This window comes from Galeopterus variegatus, unplaced genomic scaffold (assembly GCF_000696425.1).
Source record: "Galeopterus variegatus unplaced genomic scaffold, G_variegatus-3.0.2 Scaffold4025, whole genome shotgun sequence".
Taxonomy (NCBI): Eukaryota; Metazoa; Chordata; class Mammalia; order Dermoptera; family Cynocephalidae; genus Galeopterus; species Galeopterus variegatus.
In genome coordinates this window covers 20,241-33,391 of record NW_007730136.1, presented here as the reverse complement: position 1 = coordinate 33,391, position 13,151 = coordinate 20,241, and the positions used below count along the sequence as shown (strand labels likewise).

Sequence of the window (13,151 nt, the reverse complement as noted above, 5' to 3'; positions counted from 1 at the left end):
TCCTGGGGGGCCAGTAGATGCATCTTTGCTCTCGACGGCCATGTAGCTACACCCTCCCAAACATCTCCCCTCCCTCAAACACAGCATTGCCTGAAAAATTTTAAAGACACACAAAATACTCAATGTGCACAAATGTTTTTCCTTTTGTATCATTTCATCCCTTGGGTTTTGCTGTGAGATAGCACTCCCTTCTTTACCATATTTATTTGGTTGGCCTGGACATGTCATGTATACCTGCATATTATTATCACCCATGCTACTTAATCTAAATGCCAAAACATGCTCTTAAAACTAAGGCACGGATGCATTTCTAGGAAACAAAAATCTTTATTAAAAATAATAACTTACAAATTGAGAGAACTCTTTGACTGTTCGTTTTGTGCACAGATTTGCAGCCTGGAACAGTCTTGTTTTGTTTTGTGTTGTTTTAAATGTAGCTTTACAATACTATTAATGTCCCAAACTGCATTAAGGTGCAGTTTTCGTTCCATATCTTGCACTGGTACAAAACACCACACAGACATAAAACTATTGTAAATAAAACATTTCAGCCAAGACTGGCATATATTTATATATTTATATATATAAATTTCAAAACAGCTAACAATTAATGTCATCCTTAGTCAAAGCTGAAGTCAAACTAACCTTAAAACTACCACCCTCTGAATAGATGTCAGCACGATACCTCCCAAACAATATTTAAAATATATTTACCTTTCAAATACATTTATAAGGTACACCAATAATGAGAAAATAAAGTCTTAAAATTTAAATACAAATCACCATATAAAAAAAATTCAGGGAACATCGGAAGTCCTATTTTACAGAAATCCGGGCGAGCTGGTCCTGAAGCTGGCTTTGACACACAGCACCAGCTGCACAAGACAGGTCTGCCTGCTGCAAAAGTGTCAGGACACACCACAATGCAGGAGCCACAAGGCATGAGAGAGAGAAAGGATACACAGTAACCACATCCCCCTCTTTGCACTGCTCAAGCATCAAGACCCAAAGCCACTTTCCTTTACTCGAAAACCACGTGGCCCAATGCCCTGTTCAAAACCAGCACCTGGCCCCAGAGCCTCTGCAGGGCAGATCATTTGGCATTCTGCTCCAGAACCGAGTACTCTGTGTCCGAGACTCTGGAGGCATCGATGAGCTTGGTGAGGCCTGTTTTGGCCGAGTACTTAAAGATGAAGGCCTTCATCAGCTCGTACCTGTAGTTGCGGTTGATGAAGCTATAAAGCACGGGGTTGACGCAGCAGTGCACCAGCGACAGACACTGTGTGACATGCAGTGCCGTGAAGAGGACGTTCTCCAGCTGGCAGGTGAAGGGGATGTAGTGCAGGATGGAGAAGATGTCGAGGAGCACCACAACGTGGTAGGGGAGCCAGCAGACGAGGAAGACCACCACGTAGGAGAAGATGATCTTCCGGCTGCTGTGCTTCTCCTGGTCGCCTGATGCCGAGATGGCCCTGGCGAGCAGAAAGTAGAAGACGGCGATGATGGAGAAAGGGATGGCGAAGCCCAAGACCACAGAGACCAGCTCCATGCCGATCAGCCACTCCTTGATGCTGTGCTCGGGATAGAAGGACCGGCAGTAGGTCTCGTTGTTGGAAGCAGATGTGACGGTCTTCAGGTAGTAGGTGTCGGGCAGGGACACACAGAAGGCCAGCAGCCACACCAGGACGCAGACGATGCGGCGCACCGTCTTCTTCCTGCTGCTGGAGGTGTGGGTGAAGCACGTGATGGACAGGTAGCGGTCCACACTCATGCACGTGAGGAAGAAGATGCTGCCGAAGAGGTTGATGGAGAAGATGAGGTGCGTGACCTTGCACGTGAGCTCGCCCATGGGCCACTGGTTATGCTGCACGAGGCTGACCACCCAGACCGGAATGGTGATGACCACCCACAGGTCGGCAATGGCCAGGTTCAGGATGTAGCAGTGGGTGTCGTAGCCCGTGGTCTTGGCCTGGATGTTCACCCAGACCACCACAGAGTTAGCAATCATGCCGATCACGAAGATGAAAATGTAAATGAAGGCGAGCGTGTACAGCAGGACGCTTTTGTTGGGCATGATGGGGCACTGCACCGTGTCGACCACGATGCAGTCGCTGCTGTTGCAAGGCCAGCTGATGTCGGAGAAGTTCCCCGGTTCCGAGTAGTCGAAGAGATGCAAATCCATGGTTTCGAGGGCAATGATCAGATGATCTACAGGAGAAATGAACAAGCAAAAAAGATGGAGGAGAAAAATTACTTCGTTAGGAAAAACAGGTTTCAGTCAAAATGCTTTTCTAGCATTCTGATTTGCTCAGCTGTTTTGCTTTAGCTCTGTAGTGTCTTTGCAAAGAAAGGAGAAAAGAAACAAACCTTAACAGAACTCTGCGAGACAAAATAAAACATCCCCAGAATCTAAATCCATGTGGTTCTCAGAGCAAGGAACAGTGTTTCCTTTCTGGATCTTTTCATGTCTGTGTTCTCAAGACCTCCTGAGCCTGGCCGAGCCAGCGTGTGAAATCAACACAGTACAGGGGCCAAGGAAACGTCAGGCCACAGAGCCGCGCCACAGCAGTGCTGATGGCAGCTCATTCTCAGCAGGGGACAGTGGAGCTGTTTTATCTGCGTCACCAAAGATTGTCAGGGTTGACCTGTTCCTGGCACTGTTGTGTTACAAGTGTCCTGCTTTGGTGTCTTAATGCAAGCACTTCAAATCCTCTTCCACATTTGCACTTAAAATGTGACTCGGTGCTTTTCACCATTCTGCAAAATTCATGTGTGAAGCTGAGTCTCAGGCTGCCTTCAGTTTGCAGTCTTGAAGACCTCTTGAACTATGGTGAGTACATGCGGAACACTCGGCAGCTGGACCGTGCCCCAAACCTGCCGTGAGATTTTCTGTTAAGGGCAACTGACCGCTGTCTCCAGCTCTGGGCCACTGCCTAGTTTTCCGTTCCTTTATTTGTTCAATGATTTCAAGAGCAACTTGTGCCAAGACCCAAAACACGAAAATCACCACCTGCTGCATTTCTGGAGGGCTGACGGTTTTCCCAACTGCTTTCCCTGCTGACCTGATGTGAGGCCAATACCCTGAACTGTCACCATGTATCACCCAGCAAGAATTCAGCAACAAAGTGCCACTGTATCTGGAAGCAATTTCTCCACAGATATACCAACTATGAGAGAGCTGCCAGGGCTGTCTTCTGCTGTCTGTCTGTCCACTCGAAGGCCCTGAGATCCCTCCAGGCCTAGGTCCTGGGTCAGGAGTCCACACTGCCTGAACCACACTGCATGATTATGGGGAGGGGGAATACAATGAGAAAATCAGCCTGACGGCGCACTGTTGAGAGAGATCTCTACACTGTTGAGTCAGATCTTCCCTCTCACCTGTCACAAGTAATGACTGACCAGGAGTCAAGCTTCTTTGCCAAGTTCATTTAAAGTGGGCTCCAGGTCACATATGGAAACTTGCTAGAGCATAGAGGTCAATGGTCAGTGCCCAGGTGGCTGCGCTAACAGTACGAGAAGTCATGAGTGGAAACGCCCTGATTCTGTGATCAGATAGTCCTGGGTTGGAAGTCTGGCACCTACTCATTAGTGTTTAACTTGAGACTAGTTAGTTAAACTGTCTATGTCTGCTTCTCCAGAACAACAGCACCTATCTCATGGATCTCCTAAGACTAAAGGGCTTAATATAGAATCTGGCACATAGCAGATGCTCAATAAAAGTTCACACACCACCCCCACCTTTCCCCTGAGAAAGAACCGGAGACTCTCCAGCCAGAGGCAATCAGTTTCCCCTTTAGCAAAAAGCACATCCTCACTTAATTCATTCCCATATTGGAAACTGGCTCCTCCTGGCTGGGTAATGAGTATCCCCAACAGAGGGGGATTCAAAACTCACACAAGATGGGGTAGTTTGATCGGTTTCTCCTTCAGGACAACACGAACAGAGTCCCTGAAAACGGAGAAATTCTGCAGCCTGCCCGGATCATCTCTGTAGTCTCAAAACTCACAGCAGATGTCCCATAAGGGAGACTGTCTGCAGCATCCCCTTTATCTCCCTGTGGGATGCAAATGGCTGTGGACTCCCCTCCTGGTGACCTAACCAGGCCTGAGTGTCCTCTGCTGCCAGTTGGGAGAGCCAGGCCTCCCACAGTGGCCACAGCCCCTCCCTGCTCTGAAAGCCCTCTGTGGTGGAAGCCTCGGTCCACACAGCTTTGGAATTATCCCACCAGGGAGACCCAAGCCCTGTGACCAATGACATGTTGCAGGACCTCATACATGAGCCCAAGAGGGTGCCCATAGAGATTAGCAAGATCATGTTTAGGACAAATAAATTCAGATTAGGAGACTGTGGCACACCCTGTCCTAAGATACAGCCCTACAGACTCCACAAGGACCCGGCAGTGCTGCAGAGGATGCCATCAAGAAGCTGTGCCTCCCCGAACTGCCAGGCTGGCCTCAGGGTGGACAGCCAGCCCCAGACTGTGCCTTGAAGCTACTGTTGCCACCTCCCATTGGGTACTAAATGGCCAGCACCGACCCTCCACTCTGCGTCCGTGATTGCAAGTGGGAGCAAAGCAAGGATTTCACCTTTGCTCCCCTGCACGGATCTAGCACAGTGACCCTTCCTCTTTTTTCCCATTTCCTTAAAATGAACACATTTGCACCGTGGCTTAGTTTACAGAGCACTTCCATCCCACACTCTCAGCTGACCCCACAGTCTCTGGAGAGTGGAGGAACTCGGGTGGACAGTGAGGACGGCTGTGGGGACCAGAGAGCAGCTTGGCTGGTGTCGGGCTCAGCTCCTGCCTCTGCCCCCACTGGCACAGCCACCAGCCTCGGCAGAAGCAGCCATAAATCCTGGGATTTGGGTTTCCACAGGGGCTGGAAAGAAAGGAACGACCCTCAGCCTCTGTTAGCCTGAACTTAGATCCAAGACCTGCCCACCTCTCCTTCACACCCTGGAGATGTTCCTCTGGCTTGGCCTTCCTTGCCCTCCAGTGCACAGGCATGGTGTGGTGCTGGCCAGCAGACACCTGAATGTTGTTAGCACACAGGGACCCATGCAGGGGGCAGGATCACAGAATGAAAAGGCATCTGCCTCTTATGTCTCCAATGTGTCCTTCCAGGTCCCCCCACTTCTCCTGCAAAGCAGACTCTGACACTCACACCTTTGGGGCTGCCAGCCTTCCATATTCTCAGAGCCCAGAATGGTGGTGGGGGTGGACAGGGCCCAGAGAGTCCCAATCCAGCCCTTTGGTTTCTGCCTCTGCCCTCTGGGAAAAGAATATTTAATTTAGTGACCACTGGTCCTTGGAGTCAGAGGCAGCATTCCTGAGACTGGCCAACCTCCCTCCCTTCTAACAGTAGGAAACTTCCAGCAGGGGCATAGCTGTTCCTGCCCAAGGGTGAATGAGAGCACGGAAGCAGGGAGGCCCCATGCTGGCCCCAATCACTGATCACCAATCACCAAACACTGATCACCGATCACCAATCATCAATAATCGACAACCAATCAGCCCAGGGAAGGGGCAACACATGCTGGGACTGGCCAGGAGATGAAGCCAGAAGCCCACACTCTGACCACCTGCCTTCTCCTGGGGGGGCCTGAAGGCCCAGTGGTCAGACAAAGGAAGGGAGGCATGGAGAAAGGAGATTCAGCAGACAGTGCGGTCATCAGATCCTGCACAAAGTTAAACGGGGAACTAAAGGAAACAAAAAACGCCACACAATAGCTTAGACTTTTGTCACTTCAGTGTTTTTCATGCATTAAGTTTCAGAAACAAACAAGGGCTGTTTCCAGAAGAGAGAATATTATTTAACAAAGACAATCGCCTTATTCAAAATAGGAAACTGCCATGTAATTTGGAATGTGGCGGCCACAAAGGCTCCGGCTGCCCAGGCCTGTGTGCAGGACGTCTGGGCTGGGCAGGGGCTACTTTCATTTAACGCCATCACTGATGGTGTATGTCCACCAACGGAGCAAAGAACCTTCCTAAATTACCTGCTTAGATCCTAACAATGACATGCTCAGGGTCCGTGGTATGAACAAAAGCATGACAAGGTACACTATGAACTGCCTACCCAGGGTGCCTGATTTCCAGCAGCCTGGAGACAAAACTCTCAGCAAAATCTGCCAGTGGAGGGAGGAGAGAGGGGCAGGCCCCTAATGACTCCTGCAGCACCCTGCACAGGAATCCCAGATCCCCTCAAGCAAGAGCAGGGGATTACCTCAGCCAGTACATAAAGAGCTGATTGCATTCTGCACAGGTCTGCCTGGGCCAGCCCCAGCTCCTGGCACACAGGTGCGAGGCCACTCAGCCAGGGAAACTGGTCCATTTATGCTGGGAGGCGGGCAGGGATGACTGCCAACGGGACCTGCAGGAGACTTCCTCATCCCACGCAGACCAGTCACCCTCTGCTGGAGTCAACCAGCGATTCCAATCCTGTCTGCTCGAGACAAGAGTTTAAGAGAAATTTCTGGGTGTTAATCAAACCTGCCCACTGTCTGCCTGTCTCTGGGCTCAGTGCCACACTAGGGTGGGCAGGGGGATGAGTCTCACGTCAGACACAAATCGCAAAGCACCTGCATATAGGATTCCAGGTGGAAGGAAAAAGGGGCTCAGAATAAAGGATTTTTCCATTTCTATGAATTTACTAGTTCACACATTTCTCTTGAAATATTCACATGCCCCCAAATGTGTATACAAGATGCTTATTGAAGCTGTACTTATTTACTAGCAAAAATTGGAGGCAACATGAACGTCCATCAATAAAGGAATGGTTTAATAATGTATGGCGCATGCACTGTCTGGAATATGATGTCGCTGTCAAGAGAGGGAGGCCTACTTTCACCAACATGGAAAGGTGCGGCAGGTTGCTCACGGAAAGGCCATGTGCAGATGTGCACACACGCACACAGCAGAACCCCATCTGTGCAGGAACAAAAGCTAAAATTATGTGTATCTTTACATGTAAAATATATGTGCACAAAGGCACAGAGAAAGACCTGCGGTAAGTATAAAGCGCTGGGCCAGGAGGGCGGGACGAGGGGACAAAGGGACGTTGTAGTTTTTCCTCTATAAACTTCTGTATGTGAAATTTGACGTCAAGAATTATGTAAATTTTAATAGAGGGAGGAATGACCCACAAAACAATAAAGGCTCGTGTTCCATTTTTCTAGACCATAGAGACCCAACTGAGAACAGAAAGCGGTCAACGTCAGTGTTCGTTCCTTTCCCAGCACTGCTCTGTTCCATCTCATTGTGTCTTTCCATTGGGACCACTGTTTCAGTGGCCTTGTTCCACACCTGAAGTGACAGGAAGGGGATTTTCCTGTGGCCTGTAAAGGGAATCAGCACTCACATCCCAAATGGTGCAAGGGCTCCTCTTTGTCAACTGGAGGACTTATCTGGGAGATGCACTTCTCATTTCTGGGGTTTATTAGTCATCCACCAAGTATCCTTGAGCACCACCGAGCCGCAGCAAGCAGCCCAAATGGTTTGCCTGAGCTCACCCAGCAAGGCGGGGGTAAAGACAGAATTAGAAGTCTCCAAGTTTAGAGTCTCATGGGGCAGTGGCTTGGCCTGAGATCCCGTGTCCTTACACTGGTTAGTTCCCTCCAGAGACTGCCAAGCATTCAGATGTCTGGCTAGTGCCTTCAATGTGTTTGCAATCTCCGATCCCAGACTAGCAAGACTCTTACCAACTGACCCCTATGCCCTCCCCTTCTTCCCACCTTCCCCCAACCTGTGCTATGCAGCTCCGTTCTGGAATCTCTAACTGTACCCTAGAGTTCTCCACATTTCTCCCCCCTCCACCGCATTCCCACGCAAGCCCAGCACCCCAACCATGATTCATTCATCTTTGTGTAGCCCCAGCAAGCACAGCAACTCGGCACAAAGTAAATGTTCAATAAACCAATATTTCATCAAGCTCCACTGCGACGGTGAGCTGAGGCCAGGACTGGAAATAGGGGTCCAGAAGATACTTTTCGGAAACCCTCACTGAGCCAATGTGTGCAGAGCCTCTGCGAGGGGGCCCTGCTCTGGGACACATGAGAGTAACAAACCACAATCATCTCTCCTGCCCCCTCCTCCACCGCTGCAAAACCTCACTGTCTACTGAGAAGGTCAGGAAGGCACGATGGCCCATCACCCTCCAAGGCATGAGTGAGATGGTGGGTGCCCCTTGCAGGAGGATGAGGGTTTCCACACCAGTGGCTTAGGGGGACCTGCAAGGAGAAGGGCGGGGTGGTCAGGGCATATTTGGGGAGGGTGCCGCCGTGAAGGCAGAGTCACCCAGCCTGGCTGTGGCAAGGGCTCTCTATAAGGAGAGATGGGGATAGGAGTCGGGCCCGGAAGGGTGGGCAAGAAGTCAGACCTGGGCTTGTCCATGCAGGAACCATGGAGGCCTTGAGCAGGGCCATGGCTTTGGGGCAGAGAAGCCTTTTGAGAGTGGAGGTGATGCAGACAAACCAGAAGTCTTTGCAGAAGGGGCTGTGGCGGCTGGGTGCAGCCCAGACTGAAGCAGACACCTGGAAAGAGGAAGGCGTGACCACTCTACTGTAGTGCAGATAAGATAACAAGGAACCAGGCCTGGGGCCCTGCACCAGTTCAGAAGCAAGAGGCCCTCTGGCCCTCTGAGCCTTTCAGAAGGCTGTTAGTATGGGATACACTCACCTCTGCCTTGAAGTCACCTCCTTTACTGGCTTTCTGCAATTTTTGACCTGTGCCCTACAGTGGAATTTCATTGTTATGACCAAGTTTTCCCACACATAGAGAAATTCAGTGTTGTCCCAAGGTAAGAGATGATCACCTTGATGAACCGCACTCACTGTTTGCACACCTGGAAACTGAGGCCAGGACAGGTGAAGAAACAGAGTTATCTCGGGCTTGTGGCTAAGAACGGGGCTCTCTTCACCCTCAACTTCTCCAGAGACTTTACCTAGTGGGAATCCTGCTAGGAAAAAGCTCGTGCTCTGGTCTCTTTGTGAAAGAACAACCTCTTGTATTTGGCTGGCCCCAGTTTACACCGAGCTTGCAGTTGAGATGAGGAGAACCCACGCTACCTCTCAAGAACCACTAGGAACTTGCAAAGCATTGAGGCGTGTGTGCGAGTGTGTGTTCTAACCAATCCTGCACTAACCAACCAAGAAATCTGGGGAGAAGCCTAGGCGAGCTTAGCGCAAGCAGGCTCTCTGCAGCTACCTGGGAGGACTGAGAGCACGGAGGGGAGCTCTCTGTCCCCCAGAGCCAAGCAAACGGAAAACAATGCAGTCTCGATTACACATGCATCAGTGACCCCCGAGTGATCTTATCTTATGCAAGTAAGAAATCACTCTGAATCATTTGAGAACTCAAAAAATAATAAACAGAGAAAAATCCACACCCTGATTCAGATGAATGTCAGCTATTCCCAGAGTCCTTAGACAGACTTCACATTCACACATGGGACATCCTCGTCCACTTTTAGGTGTTTGGAGCATAAAATGAATCCAACATCCAGAAACCCAATCTGGTCTATTGTGCTCAGCTGCCCAACAGGAAAGCAAAGCTGTACCCAGAAGAGCAGATCCAGAGATTCCCACGTCACAAAGGCTGCCGTCTGGGTTGGCCGAGTGTAATCAGAGCCCTAATTCCCTCAAAGCTTAGGACCAGGGCGAGGCGGTGGGAGGTCACCAGACTGGGAGACACAATGGGCATCCCAGGAGAATACTGCACAACCTGAGGCTCTTCAGAGAAAACGGAGGGAAGACTTTGCAAAGGTACCTGTTAGGACAGGAAAAGAAGATGCTAGCCATCTGGCCGACACAGCCTTCAAAATGCAAAGTCATGCATGCTGCCCATGGCTCCTTTATCTGTCCCTTAGCCACCAGTGGTTCAAGGCCACCTGAGATAGTCTCAGCCCTTCCACTTTTTGAGCACCTGGAATAAAACAGGCTGCTACCAAACTTACCTGTGGCTCTGCAAAATTGTCACCATAAAATCATGAAATGCCTGATCACTTTAATAATAAGTAATAATGGTTGTTTTTTTCCCCAATTCTAAATTAGTTCATTCCTAATAACTAAAGCATCTAATATTCGCTGCAAAAAACTATCAAGTACTCAAAATCAGGGACACCCCCTCTTCCCCTTCCTCCCTATCTTTCTCCCTTCCTTCCTTCCTTTTTTTCCTTGTTTGCTTGCTTTTATTTTAATAGAGAATATGTGTTCTGGAGCTATACCTACAGTCTTCAGTAGACTTTAAAAACACTTGACGTGACGCCACCTAAATTATAATTACACACAATTGGAAGACATTTTAATACTATTCTTATTCCAGAGGAAAACTTAGTTCCTTGGTTACTGAGTTTAAAAGTACAAATGCCTTCTGGCCTCAAATTCCATTCATGTTCTGCAAAATCACTGAGAAAAATCTAAAGTTCTGAAATCTTTGAGGTCCTTTTCTTTCTCCTCGGTTACTCTTAAGGTTTATAAAGTAACTGCCCTTCGGCCTCAGGTTTGAGTAACTTCCACCAGCTTCTCTCGTGTCGACATGAAAACAGGAGCTCTCTGCCTCAAATGATCACACAAAAAGCCACTGTTCCTGATTAAGTAGGGTTTTTTTATGTTTCAGATTTTTTTTTTTTTCCATCCAGAAAGCCTGTACTTGGCCTGTTCTGGGTCTGATTAGAAATCATAATACTTTCTCTACTCTCCAAGGACCTGCTGTTAGTATGGGATACACTCACCTCTGAAGTCCTGACTAAGTTAAGCACAAGCATGCTGCCTTGGCTATGCTTTCTGGGACTTTTTTTTAAAACTATGACTACAATGCATGCACCTTTAAAAAAAAAATCTGATGGGCAGCAAAAATACTGCCATTTCTCAATTTTCCTGTTCTTTTCCACCCCTATCTCTTGCAGTTTCTCTCCCTCTCCCCTCCCCCAACCTCCTGAAGGCTGTGGCACTAAGCTCAGCATTTCTGTGCACATTTGAGTGTTTATGGCAGAGGCTGGGGAAAAAGAACAAATTGTTTCCAAGCTGGAGCTCCATGTGCAACTCTGCTTTAGAGGAAAGCTGCATGTCTGGGGAAAGCTCATACTCTGATGAAAGAAAGACAGGCAGTTTACGCATTTAAAATCTATAGAAAGTTAAAGCACAGAAACCAGCAGCCTCCACTTTCTTTTCTAAGCATGCTTATTTGATCTCCACATTTTCCTGGAATAAATAAAAGGACACAAAGGCAGCATCTGTGCTTAAAAAGAAAAGAAAAAAGTTACCACATTGAGACTTTGCAGACTGAAGTTTCAGGGGATGTCACTGCATCAAATACCTTCAAAGGGCTGTAAACCATTTAAGGAGGCTCTCGCCCACTTTTGAAAAACTAATTAATCCTTTTGTGAGCAAATGAAAGAAAGAAAAAAAGAAAGAAAGAAAGAAAGAAAGAGAGGAGAAAGAGAGACGGCCAGTCTGACTTTTACAACTTCTCATTCTCTCTGGAAGTTACAAGCCGTGGCTAACTGCCCATCCCTGACCTCACTCCAAAATTCTTAATCCTCGTCACCCCTTGAATCTTTATGCTTGCTAATAAAATTGAACAAAATTCATGTTTTACCTGAAAAGTATATTTAAATTACAAAATACTAGACTTTTGTGTGTGGTTTTTTTCCCCAGTTGAAGTTGTACTAACACCTTCTAAGAGAACAATAAATGCTCAAATTAGATTAGCAAGGATGTAATCAAGAGACAAGAAGAAGGATTGTATTTAACATTCACATTTATAGCTTCTGGATTTACAGGATCTGGTAATCCCCCAAAGCACTGAATTCAAATATCAAATACATTTTGGATTCACCAAGTTTCTCAGCACAGTTTTCTGCTCCACTTAGAGATGCCTCTTTAAAAAAAAAAAAAAAGAGTTCATCTTTCTGGAATTATGTATTTACTGCCAATTCTACCTATTTCCCAATGGACATACCAGAAGCAAAACAGGCAAACTGTGATGCCAAGCTAATCCCTATGCCAACTTTGGGCAAGCAGAATGGACAGCCTGCATTCTTGCTAAGTTCCCCTGCTTACTGGGAGCTTAAGTACCCACAGCAGCAAATAAACATCGGATTCCTAAATACAGCCAATATGAATGGAAATTTCCTTCCACAAGTGACGTAAGAAAACTACCTTTTGCTTTCTCTGCAAAAGGTGAAGTCGCAAATTAGCAGAAGCACTTTGTGATGCAGGCAGGCAGCATGCAGGCTGAGCTCTCAGAAGCTAGACCTGGAGACTCTCAAGCTCCATCTCAGCGATTAAAAAGAAGTCCTCTAAAAAAGACCACTTAGCTTAAGAGCAGAAGCCCTGTCTGCTGTCCTTCCTCTCCAAGCAGGGCTGCTCGCGAGCACGGTTTCCTTACCTCCGGCTGGCTGGGCTCCGGTTTGCCTTCCTGGCTGGGCTGTGCGCTGGCTCCTAGTGCAGAGCAGTTTGGAGCAACTGTGAGCTCTCCCGGCTGCAGACTTGCATTATATACACTGCAGGCAGGCGCCTCTAGATGGCAGCCTTGTAACCCTCATCTCTCCCTCCCCTGAGCCATCCCCCACTACACATGCACACACGCACGCACGCACGCGGAGCTCTCCCGGCTGCAGACTTGCATTATATACACTGCAGGCAGGCGCCTCTAGATGGCAGCTTTGTAACCCTCATCTCTCCCTCCCCTGAGCCATCCCCCACTACACATGCACACACGCACGCACGCACGCGCACACCCACACACCCACACACACACATACACACACACACACACCCTCTTGTAAGCCTCCACTACTCTGTTGTTTCCTGCACAAGCACACTCTTGGGAAACCCCAGCCTTCCTTCATTTGCAAAGTCTAATGAAGCCACAAGGTCCAGACCCCATGGGAGGAAATGTCAGCAGAAGAAAAACTGCAAAGAAACCCTAGTGTTTTGCAAAATCATCAAATATTTATCTGGTCTCAGGTATATCTCTAATAATCTCATTAACACCAAGAGTTCCTTTGAATGCCTGTTAGCTCTAGGGAAGACTTTGTTCCCAAGACAAATTACTCTGAACTTCTGAACTTCGGTGTTGATTTATTAAGCCTGGGTTTTCTTTGTTAGTTCCTCCAAAACAGAAGTAACAGTTTAGGTATGAGCAAAA

The 13,151-nt window shown here is 48.2% G+C and overlaps 1 protein-coding gene across 1 annotated transcript; it reads right to left on the bottom strand.

Annotated features, from left to right (window-relative positions):
• Positions 1-311: 311 nt before the first annotated feature.
• Positions 312-12,465, bottom strand: ACKR3 (atypical chemokine receptor 3). The gene is made up of 2 exons (XM_008586556.1): positions 12,390-12,465; positions 312-2,208 (listed from the first exon to the last, which is right to left on the bottom strand). Exon 2 carries the CDS (start codon positions 2,180-2,182, stop codon positions 1,094-1,096), a length of 1,089 nt encoding a protein of 362 aa, XP_008584778.1. The 5' UTR covers positions 2,183-2,208; positions 12,390-12,465; the 3' UTR covers positions 312-1,093.
• Between the last annotated feature and the right edge of the window lie 686 nt (positions 12,466-13,151).